The sequence below is a fragment of the Atractosteus spatula genome, chromosome 17 (genome assembly GCF_055471065.1).
Source record: "Atractosteus spatula isolate fAtrSpa1 chromosome 17, fAtrSpa1.hap1, whole genome shotgun sequence".
In the NCBI taxonomy this organism is placed as follows: domain Eukaryota; kingdom Metazoa; phylum Chordata; class Actinopteri; order Semionotiformes; family Lepisosteidae; genus Atractosteus; species Atractosteus spatula.
Genome location: NC_142722.1, coordinates 7,691,571 through 7,714,243, shown reverse-complemented (window position 1 = coordinate 7,714,243; position 22,673 = coordinate 7,691,571). Strand labels below are relative to the sequence as shown.

At 36.2% G+C, this 22,673-nt stretch overlaps 1 protein-coding gene across 1 annotated transcript in view; it reads left to right on the top strand.

Moving 5' to 3' along the window:
• The window catches only part of srrm4 (serine/arginine repetitive matrix 4), a 65,230-nt gene that overhangs the window by 20,559 nt on the left and 21,998 nt on the right, over nucleotides 1–22,673 (top strand). Inside the window, exon 2 of the mRNA XM_088935998.1 lies at nucleotides 20,410–20,550. Within this exon, the coding sequence (XP_088792124.1) occupies nucleotides 20,410–20,550 (141 nt within the window). The remainder of the gene's footprint in view (nucleotides 1–20,409; nucleotides 20,551–22,673) is intronic.

Genomic DNA, 22,673 nt, shown 5'->3' with positions numbered 1-22,673 from the left:
GCATAATTCCATACATTCGAGAACCTGTATGATAAATTAGTCGCTAATTTGTAAAAAGTGTATGTGCATATCTGTAAAGAAGAATGTCACATATTAATGACCACTTGAAGCTTGCCAGGATGTGATTCGTGAAGTATTGTTCTTCTGATCATGAATGACATTATGTTATAAATTTGAATATTAAAGGTTACTCTTCTGAACATTCATATCCTTTCATTAATCTCTTAAAGTGTATGTTATACTATACTTTGAGGGGTCTGTTTTTGAGACAGGCGTTTGTTGGATTTCATTCTTTTCAAATGTATTAACGCATTCCTGCTTATTTCTGAGCACTCTAGTCATAAGTCACATTTTACACTTACGTGCCTACATTTCCAAAGGCACTTATGAATTCTGCTTCAGTCAACCAATTACGCTTATTTTTTAAAGTGAACATCATTGTTGATATAGAAACATTGATATAGGAAAGCTGGGCCTTGCTTCAACCTCTTGTTCTTTGAACAAGCAAATGTATTTTACAATCACTTCAGCATTTGCTAATCCTCCTGTTTTGGTTCATCTCCAAACTTGGCTTGTTCACTAACTATACCAAAAGCTTCTTCACTAAAATAAGGAGGAATCAGTGGTCCTCCTACAGATCCCTGTGGCACATTATTATCTGCACTCCATGTTTCACTTCCAATAACCAGTTCTCAAACCTTTACGAAGAACTACGTCAACAGTGTTCTGATCATTTCAAACGTAAGTAAATGTCATGCGCTCTATTTGTCTCCAGTATTGAATTCTGACAAGTTATTATGCAATCCTTAAATTTCCCGAAATCCGAAACTGTAAATATACAGATGATTGTCTAATTTAGTTCTGATCATTGTTTCCACACCCTTACATGTAATAACAATAGTTTATAATCATTAACCTCAGAATTAGAGGCACCTTTCTGCAAAAAGTTACATTATCTAGTCATGCTGTTGAAGATACACCCAGGCATCTTTTAAGTAACAGCTGATTGAGCTCCTCAGATCACCAAATGAACCAGATGGGCTGTATGGCACTTTGTAAGCCTTCTTATTTCCTGTGCTTACTGAATAGTTATGCAGTAGGAGGAAATGCTATTTATGTACAGGTTATAATTAATTATAATTACCCTGCAAAGAAAATTCACAATAACTTCTTTCTCTCACTTCCTTTTTAAATATATGAATAACCAGTGTCTGTATATAGAGAATAAGTTGTATTTGTCCTAAAGAGATACAAATGGTACAGGCCATGTAATCCTGGGATTCTGGTTAAACAATACAAACCCAATGATGGAATTGAAGCCACAGCCCTTCTGATAGGGCTGTGTTTATTGTAGTAACCATCTGCTGGGAATTGGTACAGCAGCACTTCGTTAATGCACCAGTAAGCTCCCCTGATGGACAAAAGGAGTCCGGAGAGCCAGGGAAGTGCCTGGCGGTGTGGTGAGCTGATAATGATACACCTTTCCCAGCACTCATCACTGTTGAGGGCAGCAGACACTGCCCACAGGGCTGGGAAAAGAGGATGTCGGTTCTCCTTCTGGAGAGTGATGAGTGAGCTTGAGTTTGCACTTTTGCTCAGGGAAACAAATGATTTGTTGGCACACAACTTTTTAACTCTAGCTTTCCAAGTCCTTGCTCGAAGACAGATGACTCTGGTGGCCTCGACCCATAACTCAGATCTTCCACTCGGTGAGGTGGAGTGTGTGAATAATTCTGTGACTGCGCAGGATAGGTCAAGGACTCTGTAAGGAATTATGCATAATTATGCATTACTGATTGTAAGAGGAAGGTTGAAAGATGCCTCCAGCTAATATTCTTCATTACAGCTTGTGTAATAGTTTGTCAATACTGAATTTAAAAAGGAAATATATGCTTAATTATTTATTAGAATTTAGAAGATAGGCTTCTTCATGTACTGTACATTAAGATCCTATTTGGTTTTTGACTTGCTTAAGATTCTATTTTCACTGATACCCTAACACAGATTGTAACAATGGAACAATGGAAGAGAATCTGAAAATTATGCTGTTTAGGAGGCCTGAGGACATGTTCAGCAGTCTCTCAGTTGTGTTCTGTTATATAAACTGATAACTATTTTAAATAGCTGAGAAAAATTAAATTTTTTAATTTAATTTAAAAAAATTACAGACCCCCTATACTCTGCCAACCAGGGCTCAGGGTTATAGCACATCACTTTACATTCATTAACAATGTTGCTTTTATGGGTCTTAACACTTTTATCACTTATCAAAATTACAGTCATCATCCAGAATTGAGAAATGCAGATTTTCTCATTGTTTTCCTAAATGTGTTTTTTACATGAGAAACTATTTCCTGCTTTTAATTGTCAGTGTTGTACTCACCAGTGCAACCTAAAAATATCTGAGTACAGTTGTGTTGTTGAAAATGCACTTTCAAAACCTCTTAGGATTTCACCGAATCCCAGAAAACATGTATTTCGCATAAAATGCTAGTATTTATGATTAACAAAGACCAAAAATATTTTTTTTGTAATTTGACATACAGTATAGTTGCTTTATCCCAAGTCTGAAAGAAGTATTTGCAGTCTGTAGAAGTACTGCAAAATGGTACTTCTACAATTCTATTTGAGTCCAGAAATGTTTATTAAATAAATCTATATCTATACTTTATCAGTAAAGTATATCTGTTGGTGAAGTTTATTGTATACATTCACAGACATTAAGAATGTAACCTAAATTCTAAACTGAATACTGTATCTTGCCTTCTAGGGCTAAATGTTGCCTACATGGCCATTGGTCCTGAATTAAGCAACAGAGAACAGATGGCTTGGAAACAATTTGCTTTACTGTGTTACAGCCTCTTTTTCCCACCTTTTGTTCCAAAAGAAGACATGCTATTTCCAAAAACTGCTCATTCTTTTGTTTTCGTTTTCAGTCTACACAATCAATTACTAAAGACAACAACATCCAAGAATTGAATGCTTTGTGAATCTTTGGAATTTATGATGAGATATACAGTATGACCTAACCTGCTTGGTTAATGGATAGCCATCTGGCTGTAGGACAAGGAGGCTCAAACCCCATTCAGAGAGGATGAACCAAGGAGTAGCTGCAAGGTGGAGATGGTGTAAGGGGATGTTTGAGACGAATGCAAAGAGAGGTGTTTGTGTTTGATTTGTATATAGCTAATGCCTGTGATGATTATGATTAGGAACAGCTATTGCATGTGAGAATGACTGTTTTGTCCCTCCCGAATTTCATTTAATAACTACCACTTAAAAGGATAAAAGACAGAACTGCAAATAACACCATACAAATCACTCCAAACATGGTAGCAGGGTCAAGTCATGAACCCATTCTAACACTGTAGAGATCACACAAAAATGCAAACAGAAAGAGTTCAAGTAAGAACAGTTGAACAAACTGTAAACTAGGTGGAACCTAGCATTTCAGCTTCCTTTCTGATGTGTGTAGGCTCAGACAGCTACAGTATAAGTTTTTTTTAAAATAAACCTCTGCTATGTAACAATCTATTATTTAATTACAACCTTACTTGGCCATTGTCAATATTTCTGCTATAGCAGCCTAACATTCCCTGATGGAGGTCAGATTGGCTTCGCAGGGGATGGTAAACAACAGCTGTGACTGATAATATCCTCTTTGAAATCTTTCCAAATTGCTGTAATATCCTGAAAATCACAGGAAAGGTCTTCAACCTACAGACATGGTTGAAGGCATGTGTTGATATTTGATGTTCTTATTCAGGTTTTACTGCAAAAGTGTCCCCGACATATTGAGCTTGTACATGGCTTTTTCATAAGCAATGATACAATTTTATAGCTCAGTGCAGTCTTCAAGGTGATGGCAAGAATTTCTTTCTGTTTTGTTTAAACGTGTTCTGCTGCTTTAAAGAATTTGCACGTCTGTACTCATTGAGATTTAATGACCGATGTGTGACTTGTTTTTATATTGCGCTTGAAGCTGTTGCTGCATCAGCGCATTAAAAAAAAATATGATAGTGAAAGGAAACAAAGTAAAAATGAACTAAATAAAACTAGCAAAAAATTCTAAGAACATAAGACCAATTAGAATTTAATGGAGGCCAACTGGCCTATCTAGATTGTTTGGTTAGTAGCTAATTGATGCAAGGATTTCATCCAGCCATTTCTTGAAAGAAACCAGGGTATCAGCTTCAACAACATAATGGGGTGGCTTATTCAATAATCCTGCAACCCTTTATTCCAACTGTGAACCTCCTGTGCACAGTTTGAAATGCACTTCATGTAGTGTCCACCTGTGGCCTCTGGTTCATGTTTCACTGTGGATTCTGAAAAAATCCCTTGGATTGACATCAAATCAAAAGCATAACATAGGAAAAAAGCATAGGAACAATTCAGATTTGTAACTAACAAACGGAGTGTGCTTGAACTTTCCTTGGAAAGTGCTACATTATAAGTTTATAGCACAGAATATTCTGTTGCGTTATTGTTTATTGGGTGGGACGTTGCAATAGTATGTTTACATTTTGTCAAGTCATACTGGGTAGCCAAAATGAGGTCTGGCTTATGATTTAGTAAATTACAAGATTTGATACTGTCAACTGAGGCGATACAATTAACTGAACAAGAGCTTCTCTCTGTCTTCTTCGAATAAGATGTTCAGAGCAGCTTGTCTCTAAAAACCCCTTCCTTCAATCACCTTTAAATGATGAGTGTCAGAAGTAGAATTTCCATCACAGCTAGACAGGTACTGGGCAGCACAGCTTGAATGCTTCCTCACCCTGCTGAGATGAAGTTCACAACCCACAGAGGTAAAACATTCAAGGCCTTCCAATCCAATTACTAAGGCAATTGTGCTCTGCATCTAAATTGCATCAACCCCCAGCTAAATACATGCCGCATTAATTCTGCGATTAAAAGCTGAATAATTTAAACATGTGACAGCTAATTCTAAAATGGCATTTTTTTTTCATCCTACATGATGACAGCCTTTAATCATATGGAATTCCATTTCCCAGCTCTTTTCTTTTCTCTCTTGTTCTCATTTAACAACCTTACAATTAGGCTGTTCTTTGATTGGCCCTCGTTATTTTTGACATATATTAGCATACGCAGGGGGTCTTTTCGAAAGAGAAGACAGGAAATGTCATTAAGAAAAGCCTATTAAAAGCCGCTGATTAAAGCGCAAGATTCTCCCCCTGGAGAGCTAAGCACATTTAGCAGATATTAGGTTGATTAACAAAAAAGGTCTTTGTAGTGTCAATTGCAAACCAACAATGTGCAATAACACAAACACAGATGCAAATTTTAAAGACCCATAGATTACTGTTTCTAACAGGCTAGATCAAGAGCCTTATATTGTACTGCAATTGAGCAGTTGTGAAGCCAATGTCTGGATCATTGTAACACAATGTTGGATTCCCTATATGTTGATCATTCCATTCTAATCACTGTTGTGCATTTTTAATCATTTTGTTCTGTTTAATCACTTCATGGACTTGGTGTAACATAACAACCTGATATGTATGATGACCAGCCTGATTTAAGCACCTTTAATGCACACAGGGATAAGCGATCAAATAAGGTATCGATAGTGATTTGGTTGGAACATATTAAAATTAGACCGACCTGAAGACTTCTAGTTTTATATAAATATATGTAGCTTTTAAATAAACAAAAGCTGGATTTCATAAGTCTCTACTAGCCTCCGTGTCACTTACGTTTAATTGTAACTTTTAATTAACTGACCAGCTCCTTTTCTCGCCTTCTGTTATAAGCAGCTTGGATAGGAGGAAGACAAAATTAAATAAATTGGCTTATAATTCATGGCAGCTTGTAGCTGTAATGGAATTTAAAGACTGTCTGAGGAAAGGAAGCATCCATTTTCAGAGAATTACTGAAGCTCCAGTGAGGTTAATCTCTGCTAGGCTTTGAAAGCAAAGTCATGTTCAACCTCTGGGCTTTTTCTTTTCCAGAGGTTAGTCATGTACTTTGCTTAAACCAGTCTGGATGTTTCTGAGTAATGTGGAGCCTGGACAGCCAAGCAAAAGTGTGCTGACATCTGCAAATTTAATTGGTTGAATTTAATTTCTTCATTATCTGTTGATTCAAAGACCGTGAAGCAAAGCAGCCCTCGAAAGAATTAGGATAACACAAGAAACCCTTAAGTTGTAAAACCTCTAAACTATTAACAACCCATAAAAATGTAAAGGTTATCTTTATTAATTCCATTGGAAGAAGCATATCAGTAAGGACAATTAGCAAAACAAGCTGAGAATGACTTTTTCTAATTGCTATTTATCTTTAATGTTTTGCATAGTTCTAGTTTTTCAAAAAGGGATAAATGCTGTTAGAATTTCAACATGGTAAAAAGTGAATATCCAAAATCTCCCAACTGGTGAGGGTATAATTACACAAATAAACCCTGGCCTTACTTGTCTTTACTGATAAAAAAACACTCCAGAATTTTCAACGTAACTTCTTCCCAGCATTTTAAAATTTGTGACATTCTCTTCATGCTCTGTAAGCATACTTTTTTCTCCCAGGCCATTAAAACAAACACATTTACTTTAACTTTCCTGAACAAAACAAGAAGAGTCATGATGTATATAAATCATAACAACATACTCCAGTCTGATCCAGTACCTACATTTAAGGAACAGAAGAGACAAAATGCCTCATAATCAAGAAGAAAATGATTCCTTTTTCCTTTGTTCAGAAATTAATTGAATATCCTTAAGTATCCTATCACATGAAGAAAATAGTCAAGGTCTGCATTGAATCTGTTTCTATAGCGTCATTCATCAGCCTTAGTTTAACAGTAATCAACCTTAAGTCATTACATATTTTATTTAAAAAATCATATTTATTAACCTTTCCATTCATACTAATGAGCATCTTCCTGCAAATACAGTATGACAATGTTGTCACTGATTCCTCCAGTGAGTAAACTTGTTTAAAGGAAATTTGAAACTGGAAAATTTGAAACTGGAAAACCAATTATTCCCCTTTCCCTGACAAATTGTAAAGAAAAACCAATTATTCCCCTTTCCCTGACAATGTGAGAGGCTAGAAATGATAATAAAACATATTTAGATATCCAGAGACAATTGGAGATGACTTTTTTTTTTGTCTTTTAGGAAAGATGTATATTAAAACAGAAAAAGTAGGAAAATAATCCTTATGCACTGGCTGTACAGAAAATAGTTCCCACATAACGAGGCCTGTATGAATAATGAAAAGAAAGTGGCAATTTCTTCAAGTGGAGCTGTCACTCTGGTGACAAAGAACAGCTTCTAATGGACATTGAGACCAGCAGTATAGTTTTATAATATGTGCAAAAGAAAATAAAAAATTCCCTAATGCTTAAAATGCAGACAGCACAATATCCTCCTATTTTTGTTCTCAATGTTTGGTGAAGCATACTGTACATTAAAATAAACTATTCTTCTAAAAGGTAGGATGTACTGTAAACAGTATGGAATAGACCTCATGCTGGCAGCACCCTGTAGAGTTCATTAGACCCTGTAGGATTGTCTTCTACCTCTATTTGCAGAAATCCTGTGATTAGCTTTATTATAAAGTGTTAATATGAAAGTCAGTTAAGTGTGTGTTATGTATTTGACAGTACTGAAAGCCTTGTGATTCTGTCATGACATCCCAGTGGCTTGTGCTGAATTTATAAGCATCCATCTCAAAACCCTCAGGCAACGCATTTAAAATGTGAGAATTATACAGGGCTAGCTTTACAGTACAGGAAGTCCTGAGGGAATTTGGAGTCTGGTACTTTGCTTCTGTTCAGGTATAGCCTACATTCAACCATCAAAGAGGGTCTTACTCAACAGTGCATACCCATTTCCTCCTTCATTTTAGTGTAATAGTGTAAGATGAGCTTTAATACTATCAGACAATACATACTGAATTTGTTTTTTATTTATCGGAGCGTTTCTTCATTTTCTGTGGAAAAGATATTTTGAGCTTGTAATCGCAAGACTACATTACCTATGTTGAAATTTAAGAATACAAGGATTACGATCTGTAATCTGTAATCATATCATAATCATACAATAACATTTAATAATATATTTATATCAATAGCAAAAACAATTTATGTGTTTTATATCTTGTCAGTGGAGACTGACAAATTGATCGTATGTATTATACATGAATACATTCGCATTTTTATCCTGCTGAAAGAATTTTGCCCACACACACAGATTTGCCTACATTCCCAAAACATTTCAATTTTTTGGAGAGTTAAGGGGCCTGTTTAAACAAGAGTTTTTAGTGTTACACACATGCTAAATAATCCTTATTTATTTCCCATGTCTCATTTCAGAAATGATTTTTAATCAATTGCCAATCATTAGAGATGACATCCACTGAGTGTCAGGGTCAGTGGGAGTTTTCCCTCCCAGCACTGATCCCATGGTGAAACTTTCACCATCCTGTTTGAAGGGAGCTCTTATGCTTTTACCATTTCAGTACTAGTGATACTCCCTCAATATATTCAGCCAAAGGCTTATGCGGAATGTGCGTTATAATTAGTAAATGAGATGTCAGAGCTTTTGAAGTGTGCAGCCTCATCTACAATGCTGCATTGGAGAGCAGAGTGCATTTTTTATTTCTCAATGAACAGAGGCATGAACAAAAGAGAGACCAGCAGCATTTAGAAAGCAAGAGGCTTCACCAGAGAGGCATTAACACTGAAAATATAAAGAACCATAGAATCTGGACTTGGGTGGCTCTCATTAATAAAGTTGAGCTGTTGCTATGGAATGGATAAATTATAGCTAAGTGTTCATATTGATCCTGGATCTGTTTTTCTTGAACTTTGAATCAACATAATTGTTCAGCAGTCATGGCGCCCCACATCCTAGTTCTCGGCGACTTCTGTTGCTACTTCCATTCCTAATTATACAGGCATGACTGAATGAGAAGGCCAGGCAACACAGCTAATTCATTTTGTGTTGGATGGAGGTGACTTTAGTGAGTGGTTGGGTGTAATTTGATTGATGTCTGGGTCACGGAGCAGTGTACTTTGTTGTAATTACACTATGTGCTTTCCGTGATAAGGAAATTAATCAAACCATTATGCCCTCCCTATTTTATCATCAGGCGGTAATAATTGAATAAACCAAACTCACTTGTCTTCAGAGCTATCCAGCTCTCTGTTAGCAATTTTTGGTGAGAATTCTTTTGCAATTAGGTCTCAGCAGCTGGGTATTGTGGACTCCAGAAGATGAATTCTTATTTTCTTGTTTCAGAAGGAATCCTTTCAATGGGATTCACAGATTTTTGGAGTGACATTCAGTAATGAGCTTAAGTTGCAGCTGGAGCTGTTTGGAGAGAAATCAAACTCAGAAATTCTGTTATTTTAGTCCTTGGGTCCTTGGAAGGAGAACACACACAAAAAAAGAGATGGTAAATCCAAAGCAAATATGCTCTTTCCCAAGTCAACAAAATGTGGTTTCAGGCTTCATAACATAAAGGAAGAAAACCAAAGAAGACAGAACTGCCAGTCTAAGTTAAGCTACAGGCTACTGCCATTAAATCCTTTGATTATTATTTATTATTTATTAAGCTTTTTACAAGGATCAACATTTGTTTCACAACAGTGTGCAAGAAACATAGATCATAACCATAGTTTATTTGTTTAAATCCATTTTAGTTAGAAAAAAACAAAGTAATACAAAAAAAACCAATCAGCTACAGTTCCACCTAATCAAGGAAGTATGGATAAGCCTGAGCCACTTCAGCAGACAAACAATATCCGCATCTACAGGGCAGTTTGCTCAGGCATGAGTGTCACTAAAAGCCAGCTCCATTTGGGATTTCAAAAGCAACTGTTTCGGAAGCGCAGACTGGATCTTGGAGTTTTGGGAGCAGGGGGATTCCATTAGAGTCTGCATCTGTGCGTATAGTGCAGACCTGTTTCATAAAGGGCTTGTTTGTGGAGAAGGACGTTGTGACACAGTGGACAAACAAAGAACTTGATTGCAGAACATTACCACCTTGGATTTCTTAAAGATCCAGCTCCCAGAGTGCCACTGTTGAGCTTGCAAGCTAGCGTGTAACAGGTTGAATCAGATGATAATAAGCTCTGCTGGGGTGATTTGCACTGTCCCTTTTCAGAACACTGCCATTAACCTCGTCAGAGCTAGTATGATGGAACTTGGCTTTCATCTCAACATTTAGAAGTGTCCAGTGTGCCCTCCCATCATTACCTGTATGCCTGAGATACTTGTTCGCAGGTGTTTCACAGCTGCAGGACGTGCCTTTTGGCTTTAATATACAGTAGAGTACAGGGTGTAGTGTGACAGCCTGGCAGTGATAACCTCTTCTCCCTACCAGTGCTTTTAGCAAAAGTCATTGCTAATCTGGGAGCATCTCATTCAGCCTTGGCTTCACTGCAGGAAGGGACGGTCGATACAACGAAGGAAAAGAGACAGGACCGAGCGTGTGTGGTTTAGATTCACCAGCAAAAAATGCGGGGGCAGAACAGCCTAAAGCCGAGGTTCATTAGAGTGAAGATTGTTAAAATTCATAATTTAATGAATTCCTTCATTCATTAAACCCACTTCATCTAGTGTGTAGTAATAAACTGATGTTTTAATTTCTTTCTTTTACCCGCTTAAGGCTTGGCCAAAATCGATTTCTAAAGAGCACGTGACCCACATGTATTTGTAATAGTTTTGTAATCTTTGACTTAAAGGATGCAGCATAAAGTAGCTGAACATTTCATAGTTAATGCGCTAGTTAAGGGGGAAAGCACTGATATTTAAAACTCATGGGCAATTAGGGCTTTTGGAGTTTGGAGTACTGGCCAATTAGGAAAAAAGAAAGAATTACATTCAGTAACGAAGAATTCAGAGTTGAAAACGGGAGATGTTTGTCTCAAAGAGATGTGATCTGGGGCTCCCTGGCTTGCTATTCTGATATAAAGAGCATGCAGAGAAATGCAAAGCTGAGAGCTACATGATATAAACACAATGATTTGGAATTTTATTTTCCTCCAGTTGAGACTTTTTTCCAAACAGCTTTTCTGGGAGCACGGCAGGCTGTCTTGGGAGGAAGCCACTGTATTATTGAAGACTTCATAATTTTATTTTGTGTTCCTACAAAGAGGTTTGTGGTGAGCTTGTGACAATTGCCACAAGAAAAATACCTAACATATTTTGTCAGTTTGTCCATTAAAGAGCAGCTAACAGCCATGCTAATTAAGTCACAAGCAGTGAGGATTAAAGGAATACCGACACATGCAGCAGGCAGTCCCATTTTGATGTTATTCAATGAGCACAGAACAATCACCATGAAATATTAAATAGTTCTTGAATCCCTTATGTCTGCTGGGCTGGATGTGGGTTGATTGAAAAGCAAAGATGTGGTTCTGCGTGGTAGAATAGTGCTGGTAATTAGTGCAATGAGGCTTGGAGTTGCACGTCTTGCGTTCTCCATGCTAATTCTTATTTGAACCTGGACTAATTGCAATGTGCAGAACATTTATCTTTCATTACAAATTAAAACTACTCTTACCGCAGTGGAGATGGTACATCCAGATAACAGCAGAACAAAATGGTTAATGTAGGATAATAGACACATTTGGAGCTCTGGCGATTTAGCTTTGGTCAATCAACATATAGCAGTGTGTGATTACAAATAAATACACCACCCTTTTTTCTGTGCAAATGTTTTTAAATCAAATGCTTTTTTGCATTCCCATACTAATTGATTCAGTTAATTTTTTGCTGTTTAATTTTCTATTTGTTAGGGAAACACCATTTACATTTTCCTCATTTAATATTAGATACACGTACTGTACCTACGCAACACTGTTCTGTTTTCTGTATAACTATTAATTTTAATGACATGATGATAAGACAGTGTTAAAAGCAAAGATGATTTTACCTGAGGCATTAGATTTGATGATAATATTCCTACCCCAGAAAATGGGTTCTTTGGAACTCTTCAGAAGGCATTTTTCTAATTGCAATACTTAATCACAAGCTTAAAAGACGTCTCTTTCTCTTCAGCAATATTATTATTTGTTATATGACACAGATTTGGATAATGATATGCATATTACTCCTCTTCACTGAAAATTAGCTAGGGACTCTTCACATATACAGCATATTTGCAAAAAAAAATCAGTTTTTTTCGCTTCTCTTCATGTTTTCAGAATGCAGGGACAGATGATTCTCATAATTCTCCACTCCTCTGTCACTAATCATATCAACAGGATGATATGTTTATCAGCTTGCAGTCAGTCCCAGGGCTTAAGAGCTTGTAGTGATTGTTTTATAATCCAGAGTATTTCTGGTTTGAATTCAAGATAAGTTATGTTTCCCCCTCTGTCTTTTCTTTAATAACATTCCAGCTACCATTGGGCACACAGTGGTATTAATCACGTATTGAAGGGACACTTGTCAATGTGTCTTTGTTTTTTTCATGGATTTTTTCCTTCCATTGTCTAAACCATTTCAGACTGAGAAGATCAGATGTGTTTTTTATAAATGTATGGGAAGAATATACAGTACTTATATATTATACTATATATTATAATATATACAGAAGAGCGTCAGGTCAAGACTTTTTTCTGATTAAGGTGAGGACATTCAGCAAGCGCTACATGCTTCAAAATAAAGGAAGGCTAAATATTTATAATTGATGAATGTTACAGATTAAAGCAGTTAATAGAGAGTATTAAAATGAGGTAAACATGTTCAAACAACACTTCTTGTTTCTTTCATGTCTGTGGAATCTTACATAATTAATTCAAGGAAGCCTTCCTATTGACATTTAACTAAACAATAAACTTCTAAATATTATGCTAAGATCCTTAAGTAAAATTTTTTATGCTAGTCTTGCCATTCGTTTGCATTTGTTATAAACTCAACAGAAGCGCAGTTTAGTGTTTGACTGAAGGTACTCGAAAAAATAATCAATATGAAGTACTGTGCTTGTGCAAGTAAATGTCAAGTATTGACAACCAGATGCAGAAACTGAAATCAATATCTTGGACGTGAACTGCATTATATCCTCAAGATATTAAAAATGTCCCAATGAACCTTAATTTATTAAAAATAAAACTGCTGGGATAATCCTAAAGGCACCAACTATAATGCACACATATGAAACATTCTCATTATTTTACCTGTGTCTGAAGTGATTATCTGCAGTGAATTACTTTTAAACTGCAAAGATGAAGATGAGGTAATTCAGCTGAAAGTCTTTTTTTTGTTCCATTTCAGATTGGTGCCATGCTGTGCATTGCCTAATGATTTTATTAGACTGTACAATAATTCTAAAGAATTAATAATAACTTTGAAGCTCCAAACTTCTGAACAAGTCATACTCATGTATGAGATTCTACTGTAAGTAGTTTTATTACATCTCAGACTCAAACAGCTTAACTACAGATACATTTCAATATAAATGACTTACAGGTAGCGTGCAGGTGGACTTGTAAGCACTTGTAAGTATATATTGCTGTTCTTACCTGCTTGCTATTTACCAGATTAGCTGTATTGATATTAACTTTGATATTTTCTGCTTTGAAAAACCTAATCCCAAGCACTAATTGACATGTTGCATGGTGTTCTATTCATCTTTTTACAAAAGGGGAATATTCCTTAGTACACATGTGGCTGGCATGGCAAAGAAAATTAGTGCTACACATCCCAGCATGCAGTTCAGGTGGCCTCATCCTTAACACTTGGCTAGTAAGCATTCATAACAAGTTATAGCCTTCCATCCATCCATTTTCTAACCTCTTCTTCCAATTCATGGTCAAGGGTAATACAACAAGAGCAAGACAGGGCACATCCAGGGCAAGACACGAGTCCATCACAGGGCACACACAGACACACATACTCACAGCAGGTCCAATTAACCAATTAGCCTACCAGTACTGTATGTCTGTTGACTTTTGGAGGAGCCCCATGCTCACATGGGAAAAACATAACTCCACACAGATATCACCCCGGGTCCAGAATTGAACCCAGAGCCCCAGTGCTATGAGTTACTGGCAGAGCCACTCAGTTCTCTTGTAGTCTTTTCTACTTTTTCTTTTTTACTTTTTTTATTTATTTTTATGTTTTCTTGTACAGCGCCTTGAGATTCTTGGTATGTATGGTGCTTTATGATTACAATTTTGAATCACTGACAGATTACTTGAAACAGTTTTGTAAGCAATGTATTTTTGTTGAGGACAGTTCATGACTGCACTTCAGCACCAGTCTGGGAGAGATTAAGATGGAACACATTAGATCTCAAAGACAAAGATATAACTACAGTATAACAGCTTGTTTCTGCACTGCGTGGGCTTTGGTGTGAGCTTGTTAAAATGTGGCCATAGCCCTTGGTATCAGTGCCTCTGTCTCACAGACACTGAGGCAGCAAAAGAGGTTATGTGTTCATGGAAAGCTAAAGATTGCATATTGGCGTATTCAGGTTTTCAACTGCTAAAAGACAAAATAGAATGTTTTTAAAAACAGTTTTCTCTGGACTACTAGGATCCTGTTGCAGTTACTGTACATAAAGGAACAAGTTAAAGGTTTATTCCATGCTGAAAAGAGAAGGAAACACAGTTACTGTGTATATATATATATGTGATGCTACTGTATCAGTGAAAATATTTTCTGTTGGTTTCTAAGGAAGAATCAATATTTTTTCCTGAGATTTGGCCAAGAAACTGGAGAAAACTGGAGAAAAAATTTGGTCAAATTCAACAGCTCTCCATTTTAAGCATGGCTAAAAATTAATCAAAAATCAACTATCATTAAAAAACAAGTAACGTATATATGATCTCAGCAGTAATTTTCCTGAATCTGCTCCCTACATTTCAGGTAAGAACATGTGCTCCCATGAAAAAAGTCCTGATGACAAAAATCTTTTCTTAAAACACAAGGTTCAAAATTCCCACGTTGTAGAAACACAGTCGTTGCTTTTTACTGCAGTTTTCATCCTTCTATTGTCTCAACAAAAGATCTTCAAACTGAAATGGAAATCTCTACAACTTATTACTGTCCAGTATATCTTGGTTAAATACACCATTTAGAAGTCTATAGATAGTGGGAAACCTAACATAAAAGAAGCAATTATGTTAAATTTTATAGGAAACTAAAACAAAGCTTCTTCCATTTAATTGTATTGCTTTTATCATAGTGTCGGTATACGTACTGTATATGTTCTGATTCCCAAAAGGTGATAGCTTCTTGCCTCCTACTCCCTGCGTCTCCTATACTGCCAGATTTAAAATTAAATTTTGAGTTTGGAACATACAGATGGCAAATATCTTAAGAACAGTGTTGGGATTTTAAGTAATGGAACTTCCTGTTAAACCCCACTTTTCAACTTTTCTGTAATCTCCCTGTTTAAGACATCAAATCTTTTTTTAAGTAGAACGCATTTAGATTTGAATCTTCTGTGGTTAACATTTTTTTGTTTTTTGCAAGAAATGCAAGCAAACAAGGAATGAACAGGAAACGATTCAAAATGACACAAAGCCAGATTAAAATTCGTTTACTTTGAAGTTTGCAAACAGTACTTGAATCCCTCTGAATATTTGATGTGGACATCCCCTTTGGAAACGAATTTGTCTTAATACTGTATCAAACCACCACAATAGTTCTGTGAGTGTTTTGTTATTGGGGTTACGCTATATGAACACAGATAGTGTGGAACTATAAAGCAACAAATTCATCATAAAATCATCATAAGAAACACAAAGTTTTAACACCTCAACAAGATAATGTGAACCTAAATCACAAAGCTACTGGACTATTTTGCTATAGATCTTGCACCTATCACAGGGAGTGTCTTTGAGGAGCATGTTATATTTGCTTGGGTATAGCAGTACAGCTTCCATCTGGCCCTTCCTTTTTTATCAAAATAAAAAATAAGAAGACATACAATTATTTCACTGTTGTTTCAAACTGAACTTCCCTGTGTCCCATTGCATAGTCAACTAATTAAAAAGAGATGAGTTTGGGGTTAAATAATTTATTGAGCAGGACTTATGTGAACACATTATGATGTGTTTGCTAATGGGAGTACACAGTTGATTCTTTTATTTTTCTAGTTATTCTAGTTATTTCTGTGTAGGAAGGACTATGGAAAATACGTTTGCAGTCCCATTGTGTGCTCCACAAATCTGAGACCATCTGTCAATGTTTTGACTCCAGAGGAATATACTGAGGTGGCAAGAGGCCTTAAGGCAGCAACTGTTGCCAGGCACCAAGATGGCTTCTTAGGAGCGCAATCTTGCTTCCCCAAAATTGTACAGAAGAGCTGAGCCTGTCAGGAGCTCAGTGAGAAGTCAGGAGCTCAGTGAGAAGCTATACTTGCTGCACAACTTGTCTTCCTGTGCAATAGTAATGATTATTACCGTGCTGTCAGTTCATGCTTCTCGTATTCATGATAGTGCTCGCACATTAATATATAACTTTCGAATACATAAAATTTAAATTCAGCAAATTAGACAGAGGCAAGTTTTTGAGGGAACCAGCCATGAAACATTCATTTCACATTTAGCTTGGTGTTTGACCATCGTATTTTACACCATACGTCAAAATTCTAATTTTGGAATCATCACAACATAAAACGAATCATTCAATTACCAATAAACCAGCTGTACGAAAGCTTGTTACGAGTCACTGTAAAAGGAACGTAAAGCATAAAGCAACACATAAAAATATATTTGTGTTAGAAAAATCAAAACTGATGTTCTGTGATGGCTAAGTGAGATGTATGGCTCACTTGTTACGGCTCTAATTAGATAGATTTTAAACTTTGTGCTCTAATGGAACATTTATCTTTCTTAATTATAAAGGCTTTTAATGATTCTTCTGCAATTTGGAAATTTGGCTTTGACATTGCACACGGCAATCATTTTCATTCAGTAAACATCAATCATCATAAACTTGCTGATTCTTGGTGAGAGCCAGGCCATCACAGGAAGCACACACACATACACAAAGAGACACCTTTTGAAACACTGGTTAATCTAGCCTGCACATTTCTGATAGGTGGGAAGAATTCAGGGATGTTGGCAAAAACCCACACGACCACAGGGAACATGCAAACTCTACAAAGAAGGCTCTCCAGCTGGACTTAAACCCACAAACTGAAAGGCAGCAGTGCCAGTCACCACGCTATCATGCCAACCCTACAGTCAATATGTGAAGCATAAAATAAAAACCTTGGAATTACTTTCTGCACTGTAACCTAGAACTGGAAGAACACCAGCATGTCTTCTGGTAACCTGCCATGACTCTGAGTACTAAGGCACAGAAATACACTCACAAAATTCAGAGTAATTCCAAACCTCTCCATATTGGATTTTAAAATATTTATAACTATTTTAAAATATTGATCACCGGTTACAACAATGAGGTTCGTGAGTTTACAGAATTAGAGGTTGAATGTGTTAAATGAAGAATGATGTCTTGTATTTGAAAATGTGTTATGCTAAATTGCAGAAAGGACAGAGAGTGACACTTAGTTCATTATCACATTTTTTTTTCTTTTTAGCCATCTCATGTTATGAATATCATAAGTTGTGACTTTGCTTTTCATTACTCTGGCAAGAATGTCATGGCATTTTCCTGTGACTAAAGAAAAAGACTTGGCGTTTTCCATTTATAAAGTGTGTAGATATGAATAACATGCTGACACTAATGTAAGCAGGTTTGTGGATTTATAACTGACTCCAGGAAGCCCTCTGTACAAAAATATTCACTTGTATTTGTTAATGGCAAAAAGCTGACTAGATTAGATGACACCACCAAGGTTTTGACAATATATCCAAAGGCCTTTTTGCACATTTGACAGTGTCCATTTCAAGCTGAGCTTTTTTAAAAGTTGGTTTAATTTAGGTATGTTATCAATGACCTTTTTTATTCCCCTGATATTTAATTTAGTGTCTGATTTTACACTGCCTTTGAATTTGACTTAAGGGATCGCTTTTGCTTTTTTGATTTAGAACAGGGATTTTCAAAATAAAGTGTTTCCAATACATATACAATCCCCTGACAATCCATTTCCTCATTGTGGACGTATTGTATATCCTTTTTTTCAGGCATGCTACAGAAAGGTGTGTTAAGTCCTGAATAGTCCATTTAGTGCTCACAATCCCTGCTTGAAGTCTGTGGTTATAGATTACAATTACAGAAGATTTTACCTGCTAGGAAAGTTGTAGAGCCCTGACAGATATAAACTGTCTACAATAAATTGAGGTGCTTATTGCTTTGAAAGTTCCACCATAAATTCCCAGTTTGATCCAGAGAAAGTGCACTTCTGATGGAAGAATCGATTTCATTTAGAACTCTCATCAACAGAGCTTTCAAGCTGACACAGAGTCACAAAGAGCCATAAAGCTGTGCAATGAGTGTTTTTAGCTACTGAATGAAATCTTGGATTAAGAAAAAAACATCTAAAGAAAGTATCAGACTAAAAGAAAACCCACTGTGGCACTCTTTAATTTTTATATAGGGTCTTTGGCCTCAATAACATTCTAGTAGAAAACTCTTTTTTTCTCCAGATGTTAGTTAGTGTTTGAACAGCTGCAATTCTTTTTAGAAAGTAACTTTTATTTCTTAAGAAAAAAAAGTATTTGACTCCCTGACATAATCTGTGATGTTAGTCTTAGCTGTCAAAATTCATTGCTCAACAAGAAAATCATACTGTATTTATCACCTGCTTAGGAACAGGTCACATAAAGTACAGATTAACTTTCTTTTGCGTTGCCGCTAATAGCTATTTAGGTGAAAATGTTGTAAAGAGTATGTGAATATTATTAATAGGTGTTTTTTTTAATAAAATTCTGATTATGTGGAAAAAGTGTTTCTGTTGAAAATACTGTGATTTATCTCCGTGCTTAAGCACCTTACTGATGCTCAATGATATTTTCATCTTCCATAGTCAGGAAAGGTCTGAGGTGTATTTGAGATTAAACTACTTAATCTTTAATTATAGGTTTAGAAATTCATGCCTGCCATTTCAAAAAGGTATTAGAATAAATAACTTTTTATATAGCAAGAAATGTAATCAGGTCTTAATCTCCTTAGCTGACTGGCTTTTCATTGTTTCTAGGCAGAGGCACTTCAAATGTGTAGGACAATAAATTATTGGAATCCCACAGGACAACAACTGGGCAATAATCCAGTACATTAAGGTTAACATACTTTCATTGACAGACAAAACAGTCATTTCTAGATTTTGAAATTCTTATGTTAACATTTGTATTCTAAAAGACAGAAGCTTTGCTACACATAAAATTCTATACCCATGCAAAGTGCTCACATGGCTGTTCAGAAGGTGGTGGGGGGATTGGAAAAATGGACGGGCCAATTTTTGTGTTTTGCTCTGATCGCTGAGACAGGCAACTCTCTTTTCATGCTCGCAATTTAGAAGGGCATTTTATAAGCAGCGGACTTAAGCTGTTTTCTTGAACCAGATCATCCCACTTCGGAAACTTACAGCCCTAGTGATGTGCCTGACAATCTTGGGATGCAAAACATAATGCGAGAACAATTGAAGTATGAAAATGGCAGCTCTCAAATTGGCATCTCATTTGAATAGATTTCAGATTTTAGCACTATCTCGAAGGAATTACTGGAAAGACAGATCATAAAGGAAAGCATGGAGCTGCATACAGTTAAGAGGGACACAGATCCTTAGATCAGGCATTTGGCAGGATATCTGCTAACAGTCCAGGATGGAGTACTAAAGCTACACTACCTTGTACAATACTTAAAAGCTGGAGGGAGTTTCTTGCATAGAAAATACGATTTTAGAAATTCCCGGAAAATAGTGTTAAAATGACCAGAAAGTTTTATAAATGGATTTAGGATCATGTGTAAGACAAAATGATCTAAGGATACTATGCATGGAAATTGTCAGAAAATTATAAAAAGGCTTTTGTACACTGTCCTGTGGAGTTTTAAAGCAATAGGTTTTTTGAAAAAGGTGAGCAGATTGAGATTTAGATGCCTGTGACATGGAATTAAGAGGCGCACCGAGATGAAGTGGGATTTCACCTTTCGTGTAGTAATTTTACCATTATCCAACTAAAATTTCTTAAATTAAAGAGGAGGAAATGAAAGTTAATAAGGGCTATACATCTTTAAAAATGTAAGCATCACGTCTTTTATTACACAGAGCATATAAATACTGTGGTTGAAATACCTCTGCAATTACATTCCTAAATGGTGAATTGAGAATTTGAAATAATTTTATAAATATTTTTTTCAAATATTATAATGATAATATTGACATGAAAGAGTAACAGGACCCCTACTATGCATGAACTATTCTTATAACAGTACTTTATTTTAGCATAAGAAAACCTATTGTATTGACTGTACTTGCCTGCTGGGATGTCTAAATGAGTTCTTTTACTTTCCCTAGCGCCGATACTTCAAGCTGTCAAGCGTACAATGCAGATGAAAGGAAAATGGAGCTGACAGATGTAACGGAGAAGACCTCAGACAGAAATGGATGTATCAAACCTCGGGATCGAAAGCACACCAGCCATCGCAGATCACGCAGGTGAGCAGGTCCCTCTCTGGTTACAAAAAGAACACAATGACGCAGAACTGAAGCAATCAGTTTTAATCGTTTGCTTTTGCTCACATTAACTTTTTTTCTGTCTTAAGGTGAATCAATGACTTGGTTAAGTCTTTCCCAAACTAAAATATAAGCTTTATTGTGCCTAAATGTCAGTCAGTCACCTTTTATTTCACTACATGCATTTTCAGGGTGGATGTTTTTAAAAAATAAATCATGCTATGTAGGAGGTACACAGAAAGCTTTCAGCAGCACATTTGAATAAAAACATGATCTTGATATTAACACCACTGATACAGGACCAAAGACACAGCATTTTCAATTGTGTTCATGAAGCAAGACAGACAAGTTGGCGCTGTTTATAATAAAGTGGTTTTGTGAAGCTAACTTCTCCAATCATTTCCTTTTATTTGAAAAAGCTGGCAGTTCAGGAGATAGCCAAAGAAGTGAGCTTGATGTTCAGCCTAGGACATTTAGAAGCAAATCTAGTTTCCCTTCTTTATAGGCACATTTTGGAGCACATCTGTTTCCTAGGCAGGTCTAGAGAACAACAATCGTTCTGAAAGGAAAGATCCAGTGACAAGCATTCCATCTTAGTTTGAGAAAGTTCTGTGTGCAAACGTGACAAATTTAGCGTTGGATTTCACACTTTCACCATGCTTTTACTGCAATTTGTGCATGCATTTTTTTGTGGTTGCCTGTGGTTTGAATATGTTTTTACTCTGTTTCATTACACTGGATAATTGTATTGAATTCACTTGCTCTTTTCATCCAATTTGTTGTTTTCCAAACCATCCGGTTCATTCGTTAGGCAGGTCTGCTGTTTGAAAACAGTGAAGTGAAATCAACACAAGGCTGTTTCTGAAAGCCAGGACTCTGAGTGCAGTGAAGCAGTACACCCTTCCGAAATGTGTTACCACACATGTCAGCCAGAGACAGAAAAAGTAATGGCATCCATTAGAAAAGTGTTTGCTAGAGCATTGCCCTCAAGGTCAAACCACTGAATACAGAAGGCCAAAGTCGAAGTATTTCTGACACAAGCCCATTATATTTAAGGAACAAATGAACAAGAGTGCCTGCCTTTAGCAGCATGTTGCTCATTGAAGACACATAATTGCAGACAACGTTGTAACATTTGCTAAACCTTCATAGTGCTTTTCTGCAAATAACTATAGATTTTCATTACATTCTTTTTGTAGATGTCTTCAATATGGCTGTGAAACAGCTTGCTGCAGGAGTGACCCTTATACCTCCTATAACTCAATTTTTTAAATAAAGCAATCTAATAAACAATGGATTAAAATAATCCCGAATGTGCTGCAAGTGAATAGGGATTTCCGGGTATTTCTACTCCTGGCTACTGGATATGAGAAATACTTGCTAATCCATTAAAAGAAAAAGGCTATGAACAAAAGAAGATTTTCTTTAGGTTGACAAACACTATGATACTTGTATCATTAGGATAAGGGCAACTTCTGCTGTTTACAAAATTCTGTAAATCCAGCGTTATCATCATTAAATTGAGTCTGAAAACCGAACTAAATTACACATCACTCAATTCTCAGTATTATTGTATTGATAACATGAGAAATAACACATCAAAGGGAGCATTTGGTCAACCTGTACCTCTTTCTGTATATTAATATATAGTAAGCAAATATACAACAATAAGTTCTTTCTTTCAAATATAGGGTTTTGTCTTTGAATGTACTTTATTAGAAATCAAATGGGATCAGGCAGCTAGAGCATTTTTTAGTTTAGTGTGAATTTCATATCATACTTACAGTAACACAAGCATCTTTTAGAAACCTTCCCAAATGTGTACTATGGTAAATGGTAAATGAGTATATTATTTTCATACATTTTCCATGGCTTACCATGAATGTCCCTTGAATTACAATGGAGGGTTGGCTATGATCTTATCATTTTTTCATTGTGCTCTGCATTTCTCTTTTACAGCAGTCAATAAGAGATTAAAGTTTAGAAGCTGAAAATGCAAATGAGAAATTGGTTGATTATCATACTGAGAGATGGAATTTCAACAATTGCCCTCTTTGTTTTCCATTGCGTGTGGCTCAGGCATGGAAACTGCAATGCCTCTTTTC